General features: G+C 39.5%; 1 protein-coding gene across 1 annotated transcript; it reads right to left on the reverse strand.

Annotated features, from left to right (window-relative positions):
* Positions 1-1,598: 1,598 nt before the first annotated feature.
* Positions 1,599-7,502, reverse strand: LOC144651284 (sulfotransferase 1C2-like). The gene is made up of 4 exons (XM_078511224.1): positions 7,289-7,502; positions 4,490-4,834; positions 2,735-2,829; positions 1,599-2,008 (listed from the first exon to the last, which is right to left on the reverse strand). The coding sequence occupies exons 1-4, from the start codon at positions 7,470-7,472 to the stop codon at positions 1,727-1,729; spliced, it is 906 nt and encodes a 301-aa protein (XP_078367350.1). The 5' UTR covers positions 7,473-7,502; the 3' UTR covers positions 1,599-1,726.
* Between the last annotated feature and the right edge of the window lie 10,029 nt (positions 7,503-17,531).

The raw sequence follows: 17,531 nt of genomic DNA on the forward strand, positions 1-17,531 counted from the left end.
TTGCTGGAACAGGGTACCTACTTTGCAGTGTTTGTCTGGAACAGGGTCGCAAATTGAACCTTTTGTCTCTGGAACAGGTCCAGAGTCTCAGCAACTCAACGGCACACCCCCATAGTAAATTTTAGGGAGTACCCCCCCCCCCCCCACCCCGGACACGGTAAAAAAGAAATAAGGAAAAATATTAATTATTATTTATTAAAAAAATAAAACGAATATAAAATTCTTAGCCTTAAAGTTTTACAATGGCCAGAATTCAGAGTTCAATAAAGTGCAAAATAATTAACTGGGGAGCTCCGCTTTTAGGCTTGCCTAAATTTATATATTAACAGTATATTGACTATCTGTACGAAGCAAACGATGAGAACAGGCTACTTGCACAGGTAACTGGAAAAAGGAAGAGAGAAGTTGGGCTTGTTGTGCGCCGCCAAAGCTTACAGTCTTCACAACAGAACTACATGTACCGGTGAAAGAATTTTGCAAAGAGAACTTAATGGGCGAGCGGTGAAATATAAATCATAATCACTAAAGAAATTTCCAATGCTATTTTAGAAATGCTTTGTAATGGTTTTTTAGTCATACGGAATTCCTCGAATAAGCGCCGCGCCGGGACTGCGGCGCAGCCGGCGCTTATTAACTTTTTTGTCCCAAATGCGGCGCATATTTGGGGAAACTCTAGGTTGTGCGGCACGCTTCCTGCGATTTTCTGACCTATTCCAGAATCAGACCTGTTACAGGCACTTGGTTTGTTGGAGAGCAGCCGAAAACGGGATTAGCACGAATATAGCGGCAAGTGGAAAAATGAGAAGGACACTTCCTTGTATTTAAATTTTTCACTCGTCGTTTTTCGCGCCGCTACTCAACTGACCAAACACCTGAAACAGGAATATTAGAGACCACACCGAAACCCAGGAACTGCTTCGGTTTGCGTAAATACTCAAGAAAGGGTGGTAGGATGATAAGCAATCTAGGGAGAACGAAAACAGGAGGTTGGATAAATCGGGGGAAAATAACAGAGAAGTTGAATCCAAGGGAAACGAAAATTGGTTCCGCGAGAAATCAGGAGATTCGAGAAAAGGAGGGTTTGAAAAATCGGGATTCTACTGTATAAAAAAAAAAATAAAAATAAATATATGTTTATAGTGGTCATGCACTTAGCTTCATATCTCAACGAGATAGCTAGTTTACAGGCATGCCACTGAAACATAGGAAACAAATAATTTTAAATAAACATAACAAGGTTAAAAATCCCAACTGGCAGGAGGCAGACCAGTTGGCTATATACAAAGCGTGGTCGAGGATTAGAACTCGGGACATCCGAGAAACAAATTCAGCTAGTAGCAAGGGCAGGTCTTGAACCGGTGACCTCCAGATTACAATACCAGCGCCCTAAACCACTCGGCCACGCTTGCCTCCTGTATGCTAACTAGTTTTAGTTCACCAAATTTATAAAGGGGTACAAATAACCCGACCCATCCAATTTAATAGCCACGATATTGACGTCAGCTTGCTAATGCGTCTGATCATATAACATTTAAATTTCTTAAAAAAAATAATAAAATAATTCCACCATTCTTAAAAAAAGTGAAACGTCAAGCAAATGCTGTTTTTTGTTTTTCTAATATCACTTTTTTGACAGATCCACTAAGTATGTATGTTGGTATAAATTATAACGAAAAATTCTATCAAACATTCGTTTTCAACAGTTCATTGTCTTGGTAAATATCTTCTATATCTCTAAATCAAACTCTAACTGACTTCCTTTCAATTTTGCCAACACTTCCTTCTCAAATCTCTCATTCAACTCTGGAGTAAAGTAATTCTTCCAGTCCCCGACCACGCCCTTTCGCAGCAGCTTTGGACCGTCTTCCTTTCCTCGTAACAAGTAACTTGGCTTATTCAGTTTCATCATTCCATTGAAAGTGCACTGTTCAGCGATGAGACTGATCAGATCATCTGACAGGGACTTGTTGAGGAAGTTGGCGATCATTCTGACATGGGAAAGCAGATCCTACAAGAGATACCCTCATAAATATTACTTTCATGGTTTTAAACAGGTTTGTGACGTAAATTATTTTAAACAACAACTACAAATGCCAGAAGAATATTGTTGACACTGGTATTAACAGCATAACAAACAATTGAAAGCATGATAAACTATGTATGGTTGCATGATAAGCATGATAAGAGCACATAATTTAGCTTCCATAGTTGATGGGTGTTTAATTGAAAGGGCAACCCCTATGGAGTTGTGACATAATAAATTTGCACTTATGGTATGAAATAATTATGTGCAGTTATACAGTCAGTCAGTCAGTCAGTCAGTCAGTCAGTCAGTCAGTCAGTCAGTCAGTCAGTCAGTCAGTCAGTCAATCAATCAGTGGCACTTGGCACTGCATTGGTACATTGAGCTCCCCTTCCTAACCAGGGCTTGACACTAACTTTTTAACTCACTGGTTTACTGGCTAGTAACATGTCAGATTTTACTAGCCAAAAGTAATTTTTCAAAAGTATATTGATTTCTATCAAGAACAATTGACTTTTCCGAGTTTTTCACTAGCCAAATGGCTAGTGGGAATGCTAAACCTGGTAGCCAAAACCTAAATTTTAGTAGCCTTTGGCTAGTTGGCTACCGTTAGTCTCGAGCCCTGCTAACTGTAACCCCTTGGTGGATACAGTTAGGACAGTAGGTGGTTACAGGAAAATTAGTTATTGGTTTACTGTAAATTGCTGTTACCTTCTGTAAGTCTTCATATTTAAGGAACAAAATGTTTCGATCATTTCTGTGTTGCCACCATCCTAGAACATGATCACTCCAGTGACTCCAAGTAGCTGTTGTATAAGCCATTTAATAATTAGTAAAATACATGCAACATTGTGAATGGGGTGGAAGGTGTGGCTAGAATGAATGGGGGTAAGCCCTGGGTACATGGATGATTGTCATCATGCTTGGGGCGTAAATTATCAATTTTGGTCTCAATTTTTTAGTTGTCAGGGTCTCCTTTGCAAGGGTTGCACCACAGGCATCCCAAGCTCATGATATTCAAGGCAAAATTGTTATAAATTAATGAAGCTTATAGATAGGTGCTACGAGCGGAATGTGACTGTCTTGCAGTGTTGTGTAACAGTGCCTGCCGTGGTTGTCTTAATAAGTAGTGTTATGTTTCAATGTCAGCTATTGAGAATTTGAGCGCTCTATAAAGCATTATTATGGGAGGCACGGTGGCCTAATTGTTAGTGCGCGGGACTCTGGATCGAAGGGTCCAGGTTCGGACCCTGGCAGGGTCACTATGTTGTGTTCTTGTGCAAGACACTCTACTCTCATAGTGCCACTCTTCATCCAAGTGTCTAAATGGGTACTGGCAAAGTAATGCAGGGGGTAACCCTTGCTCTAAAGATTGCAACAGGGATGGGGGTACAACCTATAATGGACTATTATGGGGAGGTTCCACCTAAAAGTGGTGCCTGTTTCAGGCTGAAGCTATAATAATATAAAAGTGTAGGAATTTCATGTGTTGGAGTATACCTTAAGGTTACTTTTTTTAGTGACTACTAATTTTAGCGATTTTTTCTGAGCAAGATTTAGCGACTATTTAATTTAGCAATTTTCCAAAAATTAAAATAATAATAATAATATATTGCTAAGATGGAAACAAATGTTTAGTAATAGAAAAAAGTCACTTAAAATTGAGCGAACATTTTCACTGTCAGAGAGAACAAAGTGAATTGCAAATGTTAAACAGTGGGTCCTCGTCAAGAAAATTCAGTCATATTCTCCATCATGCCGACGATCCCAGCTCTCTCCCAACCCTTCTTTATTGTTGCCCCACCGTCTGACGTTGTCATAAAGTCGAACAAGGCCACTATATTTAATGTTGTATTCCTCTGACGGGTGGGGGTATTAATTTAACGCGTATTGAATTTGACTGAGATAAATTTTAGCGAGTACTAAATTTAGCATTTTTAGCCCAACTTGCTAAAATCACTAGAGTTAGTAGCCGCTAACAATAGTAACCTTAAGGTAGAAAACGGTATATTTAAAATTCATTTGAAATTTATGCAGTATCCCGCCTGTAGGATTTTGAAAGGGTTACCTTTTCTGTAAAAATTGGAATATAAAAGAGCAAAGATTTGGACTCTCCAGTGTCGGATCCAGACCACCACGTAAGTGGGGGGCCCGATCATCCAGTCTCCAAGAATAAGGGGGCCCGCTCTTGAAAATGATTTTTCTCAGCCATACAGGCCTTCAGGTTTGGCCTGAAAATAAGGTGGGGCCCCGGGCCCCTCCCCTAGATCCGCCACTGCTCTCCCCATATAACTATTTTTTAGTAGCCCCCTCCCCTCGAGGGCTGGACCCTTTGATTTCAAATTAGATGTGTTCACTTGTGACTGGACTGAAAGCCTTCCTAGTAATACGAAGAGTAAGTTGGATGTACCAAATCAATAAATACAAGTCATTATCTTTGTAATTATTTATGGTACCGGTACTTACATTTTCCTTGAATAAACAAATTAGCATAAAATTCCCATGGAGCATTTAATCCAGAATCTGCCCCCAGGCTTGTCAGGAATTTATAATTTGACACTGCAGCATCCTTTGGATTGCGAGCGATGTAAATGTATTTACACTTTGTGTCTTCATTTTCACCTTTAGGAATAGCATCATAAGACAGGTGTGTCTTTAGAAGACGAGGGCTTGGCAGAGTTTTGATGTCAGGCTGAGAAGCATTTGGATTTGTTGCCTCTTCTACAAATGGGATTCGATCTTCAATTCTTTTACTATTGATTGCTCCATTGTGATAAATCTGCCAGACTATTTCTTGAACCCATGTAGTCCCTACAAGAAATGAAAAGTCAACTAAATTTAATGTTCAGTTGGTATTGTTTCCATCACCAATGCAGTCTGCAATGATGACTACCAGGGTAACGTCATGCAACGATAGTACAACCATGCCTAATTACCTTATAGTAGGAATATGTTAATTAAGGTATTTGAAATAAACGCGACTTCAATTAACGCGAATTGAAGGAAAAATTACTTCCCAATAAAGGAAACTAACGCGAAAGAGGGGGAACATTTCAAAATGAAGGAAATTAACGCGATGTACACAACAGGAACAAGTTTATTTCAACACTTGTAGGCGTGTAATCTTAAACGAAAACAATGTTCGTGCTACTTTTCCCACTTTAAGCGTTCTTCACAGTATCATTGATAGTGGCAGATAAATTATGCTTTTTCCTTGGAGTCAAGAACATCTGGACTGTAATGAAAAATTGGGGCCAAAATAATGGAAATTAACGCTCCACTTAATTAACGGCGCGGAAAATTAACGTTAAAAAAAATTAACACGACTTAAATTAACGCGAAAGTTTTAAATTCGCGTTTATTTCATGATGCGTTAATTTCCCATAATAAGGTTATACTGACAGTCAGCTTCCTATAATGACATCAATGCAAATTATCTAAGTTGGGTACCAGCTTAAATAATTATTTAATACACTTAGTCTATGTCTTGTGATATACATTATAATTGTAATCATATGACTTTAGGCCTGTAAATTGTAATGCATACAATGGGTTGACAGTCACATAGAACTTTGTACACATTGCATACCTATAATGCTAGGTTCTAGTTACAAAGTTTAGTTAATAATAATAATATACTTAATTAACCACTTCCCCAATAGAGGTTTTCAGGGCCAATGTGAAACAAATATTTCAAATGAACATAACATGGTTAAAAATCCCAACTGGCAAGAGGCAGACCAGTTGGCTATTTACAAACGCAGCCAAGGAGTTGAACTCGGGACTACCGAAAACAACACCAGCAAGTGGTCAGAACGGGACTTAAACCCGCGACCTCCGGATTACAAGTCCGATGCTCTAACCACTCGGCCACGACCATTGAACTTTGGTTTCTAGAAACTCCCACCCTTGAAAAGCTCAAAAATTTGTTATCCTATCTCACTGACTAGCGATCAGCGATCCTATCCTTGAGTAAAACGAAAATTGGAATTATTCCATGAAAAACATGGAAAGTCAAAAATGGGACTCCACTCAACAGCACATCCCAGGGGGCACTTGGGATTTCAAGTGACGGGGATGATCGAATGGGGGCAAAAATCAGGACCCAAAAAACTCCCTAGGGCTTCTACCATAACCCCCCAAAAAATCCCTAGATCAAAAATTGACCCCTTAAAAATCAACAGCAAAACACGTTTGTCACTTTATTCGCAGCACTATGCAGCCAAAGGACTATTACAAATCTTCAGATTATTTTAAATACCCAAAAACATCCCTTCTTACATAAAAAATACTTGCCAAATTTTCCTACCCAAAAAAATCCCAGAATCAAAAATTTCAAACCCAAAAAAATCCTTTGATCATCCCCGTCACTTGAAATGCCGAGTACCCCCCCCCCCACCCCCCTGGAAAGCACATACCCATGTAGCATGAACAAGGAAAAAAAAAGCATAAACTAGAAAGTATATATTCCCCCATATCTCTCTATAAAGAGGACTGACAACATTCAAAATGCATAAAAATAAATTTGTATAATCCATCCTGGAAATTCAAAGAAAGAAAACAGAAAGAAAACATTGACTGGTTGTGGTTGAAAATAGCTCCCAAGTAAGAAAGTTGAGGCTGAACCCCTTCACCCCTTCCCTTCACGGTCGGCTACACGACACAACTCAGCTGACAGCTGGAAGTTTCTGTTTCCGGATTAGGTTAATTTAAAGGACCAATTGTGCAATATAAAATGGGGTCAATGGGGTCATAAATTGTGATAAATTCAATTCACCACGAATAGTGCAGGTTCTAGCCTCCCACGCAGTCTTTCTTAGGGGCGATCGTGTAAACAAAGTTTAACATATCCACTGGCCCCCACGAAGCTTTTTGTTTTCGCTTGTTGTTGCTACTGGGCGAAAATTCTGCTTGAATTCTCTGGAACGTACTTTATCAAAAAATCCTGTATTCTTATTTTACCCGTTGAGCAATAAAACGGACTTAAAAAGCTGTCTCCAATAATAAGCTTTTCTATCAGGGAATTGATCTAAATTTAATTTATATGAATCAATTTCTTTTAATTAAGGTTGCCGCGGGCTCTGAGCAAATTGCTCATATAGTATATATATGTTCACAATCCAGACAAGATTTAGATGAAGACAACTGATAATTTATACATTGATTGACTTTCAGAAAGTTTTTCCTGACGATTCGACAAACTTAAGTTATTATCCGCGAGTAAACGTTTTGTAATTACTATGCAAATTTTTAAGCACAGCTTACCTGATTTCGGATAGCTGACGATGAATACGTCATCTGACTTCGTCTGGAAATTTGTAATAAAGTCGCAAAGCAACTGAGGGTCGCTAGTAAAATATGCTGGAATTCTTAAGCCTAAAATTTCAACCGTTTTAACAGATCTCCATTCCCCTTCTATTTCCTGAAAGACTGGAAAACTCGCCATCATTGTACAATCTTACACGCCGCGGGCACAATCCGGGAGGACGTGTCACGTTCGATGAAGTGTGACAAATGCACGTGACTATAACAGTCACAATTGAGTATAGCTAACTGTCGTGGGTCGTGGGTCGTGGGTGGAAGTCGTGGGTCGTGGGTGTGGGTTAAGTCGTGGGTGTGGGTAAAAGTCGTGGGTAAAAAAAAAAACATAAAAAAAAATCAAGAGAGGATAACAAACATTTGTAGGAAAATAGTTCGTGCATGGCTAGTCTGACGAAGAGTTTCGACCCAGTCAAGGGACCCTCTAGAAGCTTTTCTGTTCAACAAACTTGTCGGGGTGTCTGTAAAACCAGGACAGGAACACCTGGACCACGAAACACCCCTGGAACACCGAAAATGTTTAAACACATATCAACAAAACAGTTCAATTAAATTTAAAAATTTATAGGAATTTTTATTTTATATTCTGCGTTGCGATTAGGACTTCATCCTCGCAGCTCCCCCCCCCCCCCCCCCCCACACCCCACAAGAACCGTGACTTAAAAATATTGCGTGACATTGTGCATTGCAGACTGAACGACATTTTTACCGTGGGAAATTTTAATGGTCGCGTTTGCGGTTACAAAAAGGCGCTTTAATATTTAAAAGTAGATACAATGGCTTCGCCTGTTGGCCAATGCGACAAAATGTTTGATTCGGACGAGGAAATGTTGCAGCCAACATTTTTACTACAAACCATAACACACTTGGAATTGTTAGAGTTGAGTGAGAGATTTTGTGAGAGCTTTCTTTTTAAATCGACACCCGGCGAATTGCATTGAATTCTGTGCCTACTTCTTCCAAATTATTGTGCTTATTTTTATAACGAGCATGTATATTGTAGCCTGCATACAACCGCCCCCCTCCCCTAAAAAAATCGGGAACAAGGAGGGGGACGGCTGTACACAGGCTAGTATATTGCTCTATTTGAATTGAGTGTTTAGTTTGTTTGTTTGTTTTTCACCTCACGGACTTAGAAGTGAAACGCGGGCTACGGGCTGAGGACTAGGTTAAAATATGTACTGCGTTCTGAGTGACGCATTACGAAAGGTAACTCATCTAGACGGGTAACGAATCCTGTACCCGTCTTTATGATAGAGACATTTGTATCCAGACAAAATACAAAATGTTTGCCCATGTTCTTCCCGTCTCTGGAATGAAAACCGACGTCACGGGACTTCGGAAATGTTCGGCAGCTTTCTCAAAATGTTGGGTTATGTTCGGGTAAGTCTTGGAAGTTTTCGGACGACTACGGAATTTTTCGTTGATATCATCCAAACTCTTCAGTTTTAATCCAGTTTAACGTTTATTTTAATTTATTCAAATCATTTTTTTTTTCATCTGTGTTTAAACATTTTCGGTGTTCCAGTGTGTTCCTGGTATTACAGACACCCCAACAAGTTTGCTAAGCAGAAAGACCTCTGAGCCGGGTCGAAACTCTGCGCCAGACTAGCCGTACACGAACTATTTCCTCACAAATGTTTGTTCAGTATTTTGTATGACAGTTAGCTATACTCTTTTGTTACCCACGACTTTTACAGCGCGAAGCGCGCTACCGTTGCCACCCGAGCAAGATTTTTGACATTTTTTTGACACTTTTGTGACACTATTTTGATTGAGAGGCGGAGTTAATCAGACCATTGCTAATCGCGTGCGCGGGAAATTGTTAGGGGGCAGCCAGAAAATGAAATCAAGCTACAAAAATATATTTAGCAGCCAGAAAATAAATTTCCAAGGCCTTCGTATGAAAAGAAGCAATCAATAAGTCTGAAGCTACTAAAACATATTTATTTCAAATTGAAATAACAAATTTATTTTTTGTCCACAGCAAACATACAACTTCGTGAAAATGCGAACGGCGGCATAAACGATAATGGACGAGCATTACCTTTTTCTTGTTCGTGAGCGGATATTAGACTTGAACCACCAAGGATTAGGTCAACGCGCTTTTGCAAGAGAAGTCAGGACGTCATAAATTTGTACAAAAAGTAATAAGCAAATACGATGTAACAAATTCGTCGATACGTACACCATGAGCTAATTTCCCTGAACCTCAAATTTACGCTAATTTACCATCCCAGTAAACAGAAACTGACGGTGTGTCTGCTTGAAGCAGAAAAACCAGGAGCAGTGGATCAGCAAGACGAATATCTAACCGTTACCTACAAGTCATATCAAGATGTCCAGCTCGGGTCTCTCGTTTGCCGCCGGGAGACGAAAATAGTACTTTTTCAATGCAAAACAAGCAAACGGATCAAAATCCACCAATCACAGCTTACCAGATGAACCTTAACAATGTTCAAAAGGTCACGCTAGTGGACTATGATTGGTGGGTTTCGATCCATCATGTTTCCATGTCTGAATAGAAAGAAAGTAGCGGCTATTTACGAAACACTGAAAACGGCTGTAAATATTCGCGATCATCGAGAAAAAAACTAGTATCTACTATAATTTCGAGTCTATTTTTATTTACGGTGTATAAAATATGCAGGTCACAGGTTTGTTTCCCGTCTGGATGTAGTTTCTATTTTTAGCTAATAACGCGTGAGAATATACAAAGACCTTGCCAATTGTTCGAGATACATTTCACGCAACAGTATGGTATTTATGCAATATTCCTGCAAGTACTTGTAGTATAAACTGAATAAAATATAACAAGCAGACTTTTTAAGAACACTGTCAGGATATCACCAGTAGCTGAGCGACAGAGGAAAACACCGAAATGTAAACAAATGCCGCGCATGCATAATATACATGAACATTTGTCGGTTACAATCCACAAATCACCAAATTTAAACACAACATGAACACAACGGCGGAAAAAGTGATATCTTACAGCTCAGTCCTTAGATACAATCATTTAGAAACTGAAGAGCGGCGATCTACGAGGCTGATATTTTTTATTTTGCGAGCCGACCGACAAACTAAAAATACACCAACAAGATTTATTAATCGCGCACCAAGTTAGACTGTCTCCGCCCACTTTGATTAGTAAAGTGTCAAAAATTCATCAAAAATTTTGCTCGAGTGGCAACGGTAGCGCGCTTCGCGCTGTAACCACACCCACGACCCACGACTTCCACCCACGACCCACGACCCACGACAGTTAGCTATACTCGTCACAATTCTTTTGTGAGTATAGCTAAAGTCGTGGGTGTGGGTAAAAGTCGTGAGTAAACAAAAAATAAAATAAAAATAATATAATACCTTTATGACCACGATGGTTTATTCAGAAAAATCAGGAGCCCATCAACTGGAGCCTCCATACGTACTGTACCCTTGAGTCAACCCTTTCCCGTATATTTTTATGTTTAGAAACACATTTCCCGCGAAAACATTGCTCCTGTGGTCAGACCACATGCAGCGTAGCTAGGGCGACGATGTAAAAAAAAAATAATGGCGGCCAATGTCGTACACACATTCCCTGTCCGTTTTCCTTTATAATTTTGCTTCTTTCCTGATTTTACAGCCGAGAGAGCCTGGTTTACTCGTGAATGAATAACGGTTAAAAGTTAATTAATAAACCACTTTTTTGTCCTTGAAAATGAAGTCAGTTTAGTCATGGCGTTGATCGGAAAATCAGTTGCTTGTTTGAATCTTACCGATTTCTGGTTTGCACGGACTTTAATATTACATGCAGTGTTAGACGTAAACAGTACTGTGAGATTTGACGCTGGATTTGTAAGATCTATTCCCGAACGAAAGCAGAAATAATTTAATATGGGCCGAGCTGTGGCAAACGCGTGTTCTTTGATACGGCGACGAACACTACAAACGTGATGACTTCGATGCACATTTTGACTATCCGTATGCTCCAAGATCCAGCCAATATAAGATCATCATGCTTCGAATAAAACCTCAGGAAAATGATATGTGTTTGTTTCTTCTAAAGTTGCAACTGGAAATATTATGGCAGAGATCGTTGAGTCGCTGTTGCAGAGGTGAGATATTGCGCATCTTACAATTTTAAAAATATACGCGTACAGGCCAACGGCCTGAATGTTACATCTTTCTTCGGTTAGAGACCGTGTGATCCGCTTATTTTAATCCCCGTACATTTCTTTCGCTTTGTATGTTTCCAAAGAGAACTCTATGCCTGTACTATCTAAAGTCGAATGGGTCGTTTAGCCGGAACGGCTGTTTAGATTTTTATTCTAATGTTTGTGTCTTCGCCACGAAGGGTTCACAAGCTAGCGCTTGTCTGAATTTTATTGTCACTCAGAGTTTTGAATGTCTTGTAGAATTTGATTTGCAATGTGTTGGTACAGGCCAAAGTGCGTACCTTGTTTATAAATTTATACCATTGATACGTTCGTTTAGTGTGAATGTTTACAACCCAGTAAAATTTATTGTTCACAACAACGATTAGAATCGATCAACCTTTTATCAAGCTGCCTTCTTATCGGAAGAATTACACGGCAAATAATATTGACCGATCTGTTGCGCCTATCCATCCTCTTTTCAAAATATATTCGTAATTTCGCAGTTGCGAGATCGGTCTTTGTCTTGTGACGTCATGACGTAGTCATGACGACACAAGATAATACTACAGGGGACAAGGTGCATTCCATGCGTATTTGCTTTCTGAGGCCGCGGAATTTTCCCGCCATGTCAATATTTTTCCCGCCATGTCAAAATTTTCTTTTTTTAGTAAATGCCGAAAAATGCGATCATCAGATTTAAACAAAACAGATGCAGACTTCTCAACCTCAAAGCACTGGAAATCTGGAGATTGAGGTAAAAAAATCTGGAGATTTCAGTAAAAACCGGGAGACTGATCAACTGACGGACAAAAATAACTAAAAGAGTCCTAAAACCAGGCGCTAATCAAATGACTTGTTACTCTGTCAGTTTTTCCGTGAGATTTCTGTTTCTCGTCGTGAGATTGAAGTGAAAACCGTGAGTCTCAGGACAAAATCGTGAGACTTGAGAGGTCTGCAGATGCTGTTTACACGTACACTGACAGTTGCGTTTATTTTTAAGCTTTTTGTTTGTTTTTCTTAGTGATAAAAGCAATCACACGAGATTCCCACCATTCTAGTCATATTAGTCAATCAGATAATAGCTACCGTTTCGTGAGAACAATGTGTTTTATGATTTTGGTACAGCAATAGGGGAAAAGCGTGTCTTAAACAGGATTGCGCCTTACAGAACTGTAGGTATGTCGACCGACAATATGTCAGGAAAACCTTTTTTTGCCGTTTCCATTTTTGATTAGATCCGATTTCAAAGATGTAATAGACCGTAGTAGTCGAACCACATGTGTGCCTTTACTTCAGTTGACTAGCTAGCTTAGGCAAGTTAGAATTTGTGCTGATTAAACTAGTTCAAAACAACTGATCCCGTGGACATTATTTTCCTTGTGTGTCTTCAATTTGAGTATCACTCGAAGACACACGCGAAAGGTCAACCATGAAACTTTGCTTGGTAGTGTGCGTGAGTTTATTGAAACGTGAGGCTGAAAACGTTCTTATCAGTCACAGACACAAAACAACAAAGGAGAATCTGTGACTTTGTTGACCTTTTTAAGATATTTAAGAATTATCTGTGACAGATAAATGCTTATGAATCTGTGTGTGTCTGTATTCTTTTTGTGCTGTTATCGGAGTCCTATAACTGTTCAACGGCTACATGCTGGAGTGTACTTTGAATTTAAGTCAAGCCTGCTTGGAAAAATCGCTTTTGATAAGGTGTCGGAAACAAGTCGCGTGACAATAATAAGTACAAACATTATCCGCCTGACAGAAATAGCAACGATCAATTAGTATGAATCAAGATGGACGCTTTAATAATTACCGTGATTGTGATCGGAATGGATACTATTAAGGCATCGATTTCAAAACTTTAAGCATGTAATCTTATACAATAATTAAAGATAGAAACTTCACGGACAGTTACTCAGAGTTTCACGCACGAAGCGATCATCAGACTGTGTCGTTAGATGCGGTGAAATACAATTTAAACTACGTTCATGGAGGACGGTTGGAACGATCCTGTCTCTGATTGGCCGTGTAGTACTTGTTTTCGTGCCTGCACTTGGTAACAAGCTCAGATCTTTTGTTCAAGAAGGTGGATCTGTCAGCTGATAGCATGCAGAGCTTCTCCGTCAGAAACAAATTGCAGCGTGACGGGTTTCCGCTGTAAGCGCTTGCTCTCGTGACAATGGACCACATGATCGAAAATTCGGTGTTGTTGTCTTTCAGGTCCCAAATCTTATATATATTTTTTAGTTGGATTTTAAGCCTTTCGCGTGAGAACCTTTTGTAGTTGGAATAAACCTTTGTTTTTATCTTTAACTGTGAAATCGTGAAGTTCAGCGCAAGCATTCACGACAAAGGTTTCTGAATTGACAAGTGAATAAAGAGTTTCGTACCTCGTGTTGTGAATGTCACAACTTTTATCGAGCGACAAAAGTAGCTTTAGTTTTAGTTTAAACTGTTTAGGGGTGAGGAGTCTAAATGTTTCTTTATGTTAGATGCACGCTTTTTAATTTTCGATATCTTTACAAGCAATAAATAGACGTGAAGAGCGGTCTATTTTCAAATAAATTAAACTCTGAAAAGAGTCACAAGACAATAAGCCCAGAGGGCTTTTGATTTGACAGACCTGTACAAAACTCCGCAGTTTTTTAGTCATAGCATTACTTGATGTCTTCCTTCGAAGAAACACTGAATTTAGAGGCCGACAAGGAACAACATTCTGCAGTCTTTCCTTCTCGTTTCGCTATTGTTTTAGATATCACAGCTTGCGTAGCCACAGCGAAATGCGACAAAAGATTGACAGAGGTGCGAAATCTCCCGCGCGAGACCCCGGGAGATTAGTTCTAAAAATAAATTAATACGGGAAAGGGTTGACTCCAAGGGTTAGTATGGGAGATGAAGGCTCCAGTTGATGGGCTCCTGGAAAAATCTATTTTCCCGACCGAGGCTAATGAGGGACGGAGTGTTTTTTTCTTGAAAAGGGGAAATGAAAATTTTTCTAAGTGTTTGCACCTCTACAAACATTTTTTTTTCGAAATGCAAACTATTTTTTTGTTATAAATATCGTGTTTGCAAACAGTTTATTGAGGATTTCTAGGCCCGACAAACATTTTTTTAAATATTGTCACCCCCCCCCCCTCTCCAAAATAATGGTCCGTCCCTTAGAGAGGGAGTGAGGGGGGTGGCGTAAAAGAGAGGAAGACTTTAAAGAGCTTTATAGTATTTTATTTCTTTTGAAGTGAAAATTAAAACAGACACAAGAAAAACATTATTTCACTCTGAAAACATTTCTCTTTGTAAAACAAAGCTACTTTTTAAACGGTAGGGCTAGGCTTTTATTACAGAGCACCGGCTTCTCTGATTCCTAGGTTCCAATTCCTCTGTCTGTCCTTTTTTGAGGTTGACATTCTTTCCCACGGCCACTGCACGCTCATATCGATATTTTTAAGGCGTCATGGTAACTGAACAAAGGATAGTAAAACTTAAATCATTCGCCTTTTCGACCGACGATCCGGAAGAAAACAACGTGCTGCGAGTTATCCTGAGAATTACCCTTTTCAGATTTGTATATTTAGGTCGATCGATAATGGATTCCGATAGCGACTCTTCTATTTCGTACGCGGATGTAGTGAAACGAGATTCTCCGAGAACTTCACCACCGCGCCTAAGCAACAGCTGCTGGCTCAAATTCCAAGTTTACTTCAATAAAGCAACTTATCAAGCGGCGCTACTCTTGGCTGTGGAGCATAGCTAACTGTCGTGGGTCGTGGGTGGGAGTCGTGGGTCGTGGGTGTGGGTAAAGTCGTGGGTGTGGGTAAAAGTCGTGGGTAACAAAAAAGACTAAAATAAATTAAAAAAATTAAAATAAAGTAAAAATATTAAAGAAAAGTATTATGAAATGAAGCATGATCAGTGCTTTAATAGAGGTTTTCGATCAGATTGATCGCTCACAAGTGGACTCAAACTGAAGATCTCTGGTAATTGTGGTAATGTTAACGAAAAGTTCCGAAGCCGTCTGTAGTCCCAACATTTGCGAAGCCTCTTGTCAGAGAAAAGAACAGCGGAAGAAAAGAGTTGTACAGTAAATACAACATTCCATGGCAATTAATATTAAATTTCATTTTATTCTGAGTTGCGATTAGCATTTCGCGCTCGCACACTCCCCCTACCCCACAAGAACGGTGACTTTTAATGACATTGTGCGTTGCAGACTGAGCAGCATTTTTTCCGTGGGAAATTTTGATGGTCCCATTTGCGATTACAAAAGGACGCTTCTGGTTTGTTTACTAATTAAACTGATGTAATGGCCTCGCTTGTTGGCCAAAGCGACAAGATGTGCGATTCGGACTCAGAAATGTTGCAGCCAACGTTTTTACTACAATCTATTACACACTTGGAATTGCGAGAACTAAGCGTGAGAGCTTTTGCGAAAGCTTTCTTATGAACAGTCACCCGACGCACTGCAAATAATTCTGCGCCTACCTCTTCCAAATTATTGTGCTTACTTTATAACAAGCACGTAGTATTACTTCCTTGTTTTACAGACAAGCCAATAAGTTTGTTAAGCAGAAACCCCTCTGAAGAGTCCCTTGGCCGTGACAAAACGTCTGTCTCAGACTAGCCATGAAAGAGCTATTTTTTCACAAATTTTAGTTTAGTATTTTTTTTTATTTTAGTCTTTTTTGCTACCCACGACTTTTACCCACACCCACGATAAAATGGACAAAAGACAATGGTATTCCGAGAAACGCGTCACGCAAGGAATGCATGTTTTTATCATTTCCTATTGCAGCGAACCAATCTGTGTTGTTAATTACACAGTTTTGTGAAGTGTAATCGAGCACTCGTTGTGAACTGAGATGTGTTTTTCTCAGTCGGTAAACTCGCTATGTTGTGCTTGCCTTTTGTTAGGGACGGACCATTAATATTTTTGGGGGGGGGGGGGGGGATGAAAAATATTGAAAACAATTGTTTGCACGGCCTGGAAAGACAAAATAAATTGTTTGCAAACACGATATGTATAACAAAAAATAGTAAGAATTTCGAAAAAAAAATGTTTGCAGAGGTTGCATAAACTAAAATTTTTCATCCCCCCCCCCCCACTCCAAGAAAATAATGGTCCGTCCCTTAACGTGGCGCGATTAATGAAAAATCACTGAACAAAATTAAAGACAATTATTTCGAGCAACGCGTCACGCTTTAATAATTGCCGCGAACCGGCCGCGAACCAGTCAGAGTTGTTTTTTGATTGACAGTTGATTGTGAAGTGTAGTCGAGCACGTGGTGTGAATTGAGATGTGATTTTCCTCGGTTGATAAACTCGCTATGTTGTCAGTGTTATATATAACGAATTCCTCGAGAATAACCGTTGCTGGAATCATTTGCTTTGCCGTTGTTTTATCTGTGATATAATCACAGGCAGCCCAGGCTCTCTCGTTAATTATTTGTTACATCATGTAATTATTTGCAACGGTCGCCGGGACGGCGAAGAAATTTTTCAAACTGGGGGGACTTTTTAGTGACTTAAAGTGGGGGGGGGGGGGGGGCTTAAAAGACTCTTTTCTTAGTAAGTCTTTATTTTTTTCGGAAGTCTTTATTTTTTTCGGGGCTTAAGCCCCCCCGGCTCCGCCGTCCATGGGTCGTTGTCGGTTCGACTCAAGCGATCGAAAAATATGCGCCATAAATGGACGAATTTGAGATCTTTCGTTCCTAAATTACAACTAACTGTAAGCCATAAAGATTACTTACCTATTGTTGTTTGTCTGTTTTTGTGTGATTTTGAGAGGTTTTGGGACGTGTATTAGTAGGGGGCGTCAGCGGCAAGTGAGGACTCAATCACACATTATTTTCAATTATAAGACCAAGGGACCCTGGACTCAAATGCTGTCTCCTTAAACCTTTCCGGTATTAAGCTCAAAAGGTCGAATGGCTTTATAGTTATGATCATGAGAATTTCGTGTTTGATAACGTCGTTAACTCCAAGTTGATTATTTTGCTTTATTCTTATTCCCTGTCTACTTAGAAAATGTATTGTAAGAAAAAATAAGATG

This window comes from Oculina patagonica, chromosome 4 (assembly GCF_052425735.1).
Source record: "Oculina patagonica isolate OP01 chromosome 4, crgOcupat, whole genome shotgun sequence".
Classification (NCBI taxonomy): domain Eukaryota; kingdom Metazoa; phylum Cnidaria; class Anthozoa; order Scleractinia; family Oculinidae; genus Oculina; species Oculina patagonica.

Excerpts from the sequence above, each read along its gene's own strand:
- LOC144651284 (XM_078511224.1), bottom strand. The coding sequence starts at position 7,472 with ATGATGGCGAGTTTTCCAGTCTTTCAGGAAATAGAAGGGGAATGGAGA. Across the intron at positions 2,830-4,489 it reads TTTGTTTATTCAAGGAAAAT|CTACTTGGAGTCACTGGAGT; the intron begins GTAAGTACCGGT and ends CTTATACAACAG. Across the intron at positions 2,009-2,734 it reads AATATGAAGACTTACAGAAG|GATCTGCTTTCCCATGTCAG; the intron begins GTAACAGCAATT and ends TATCTCTTGTAG.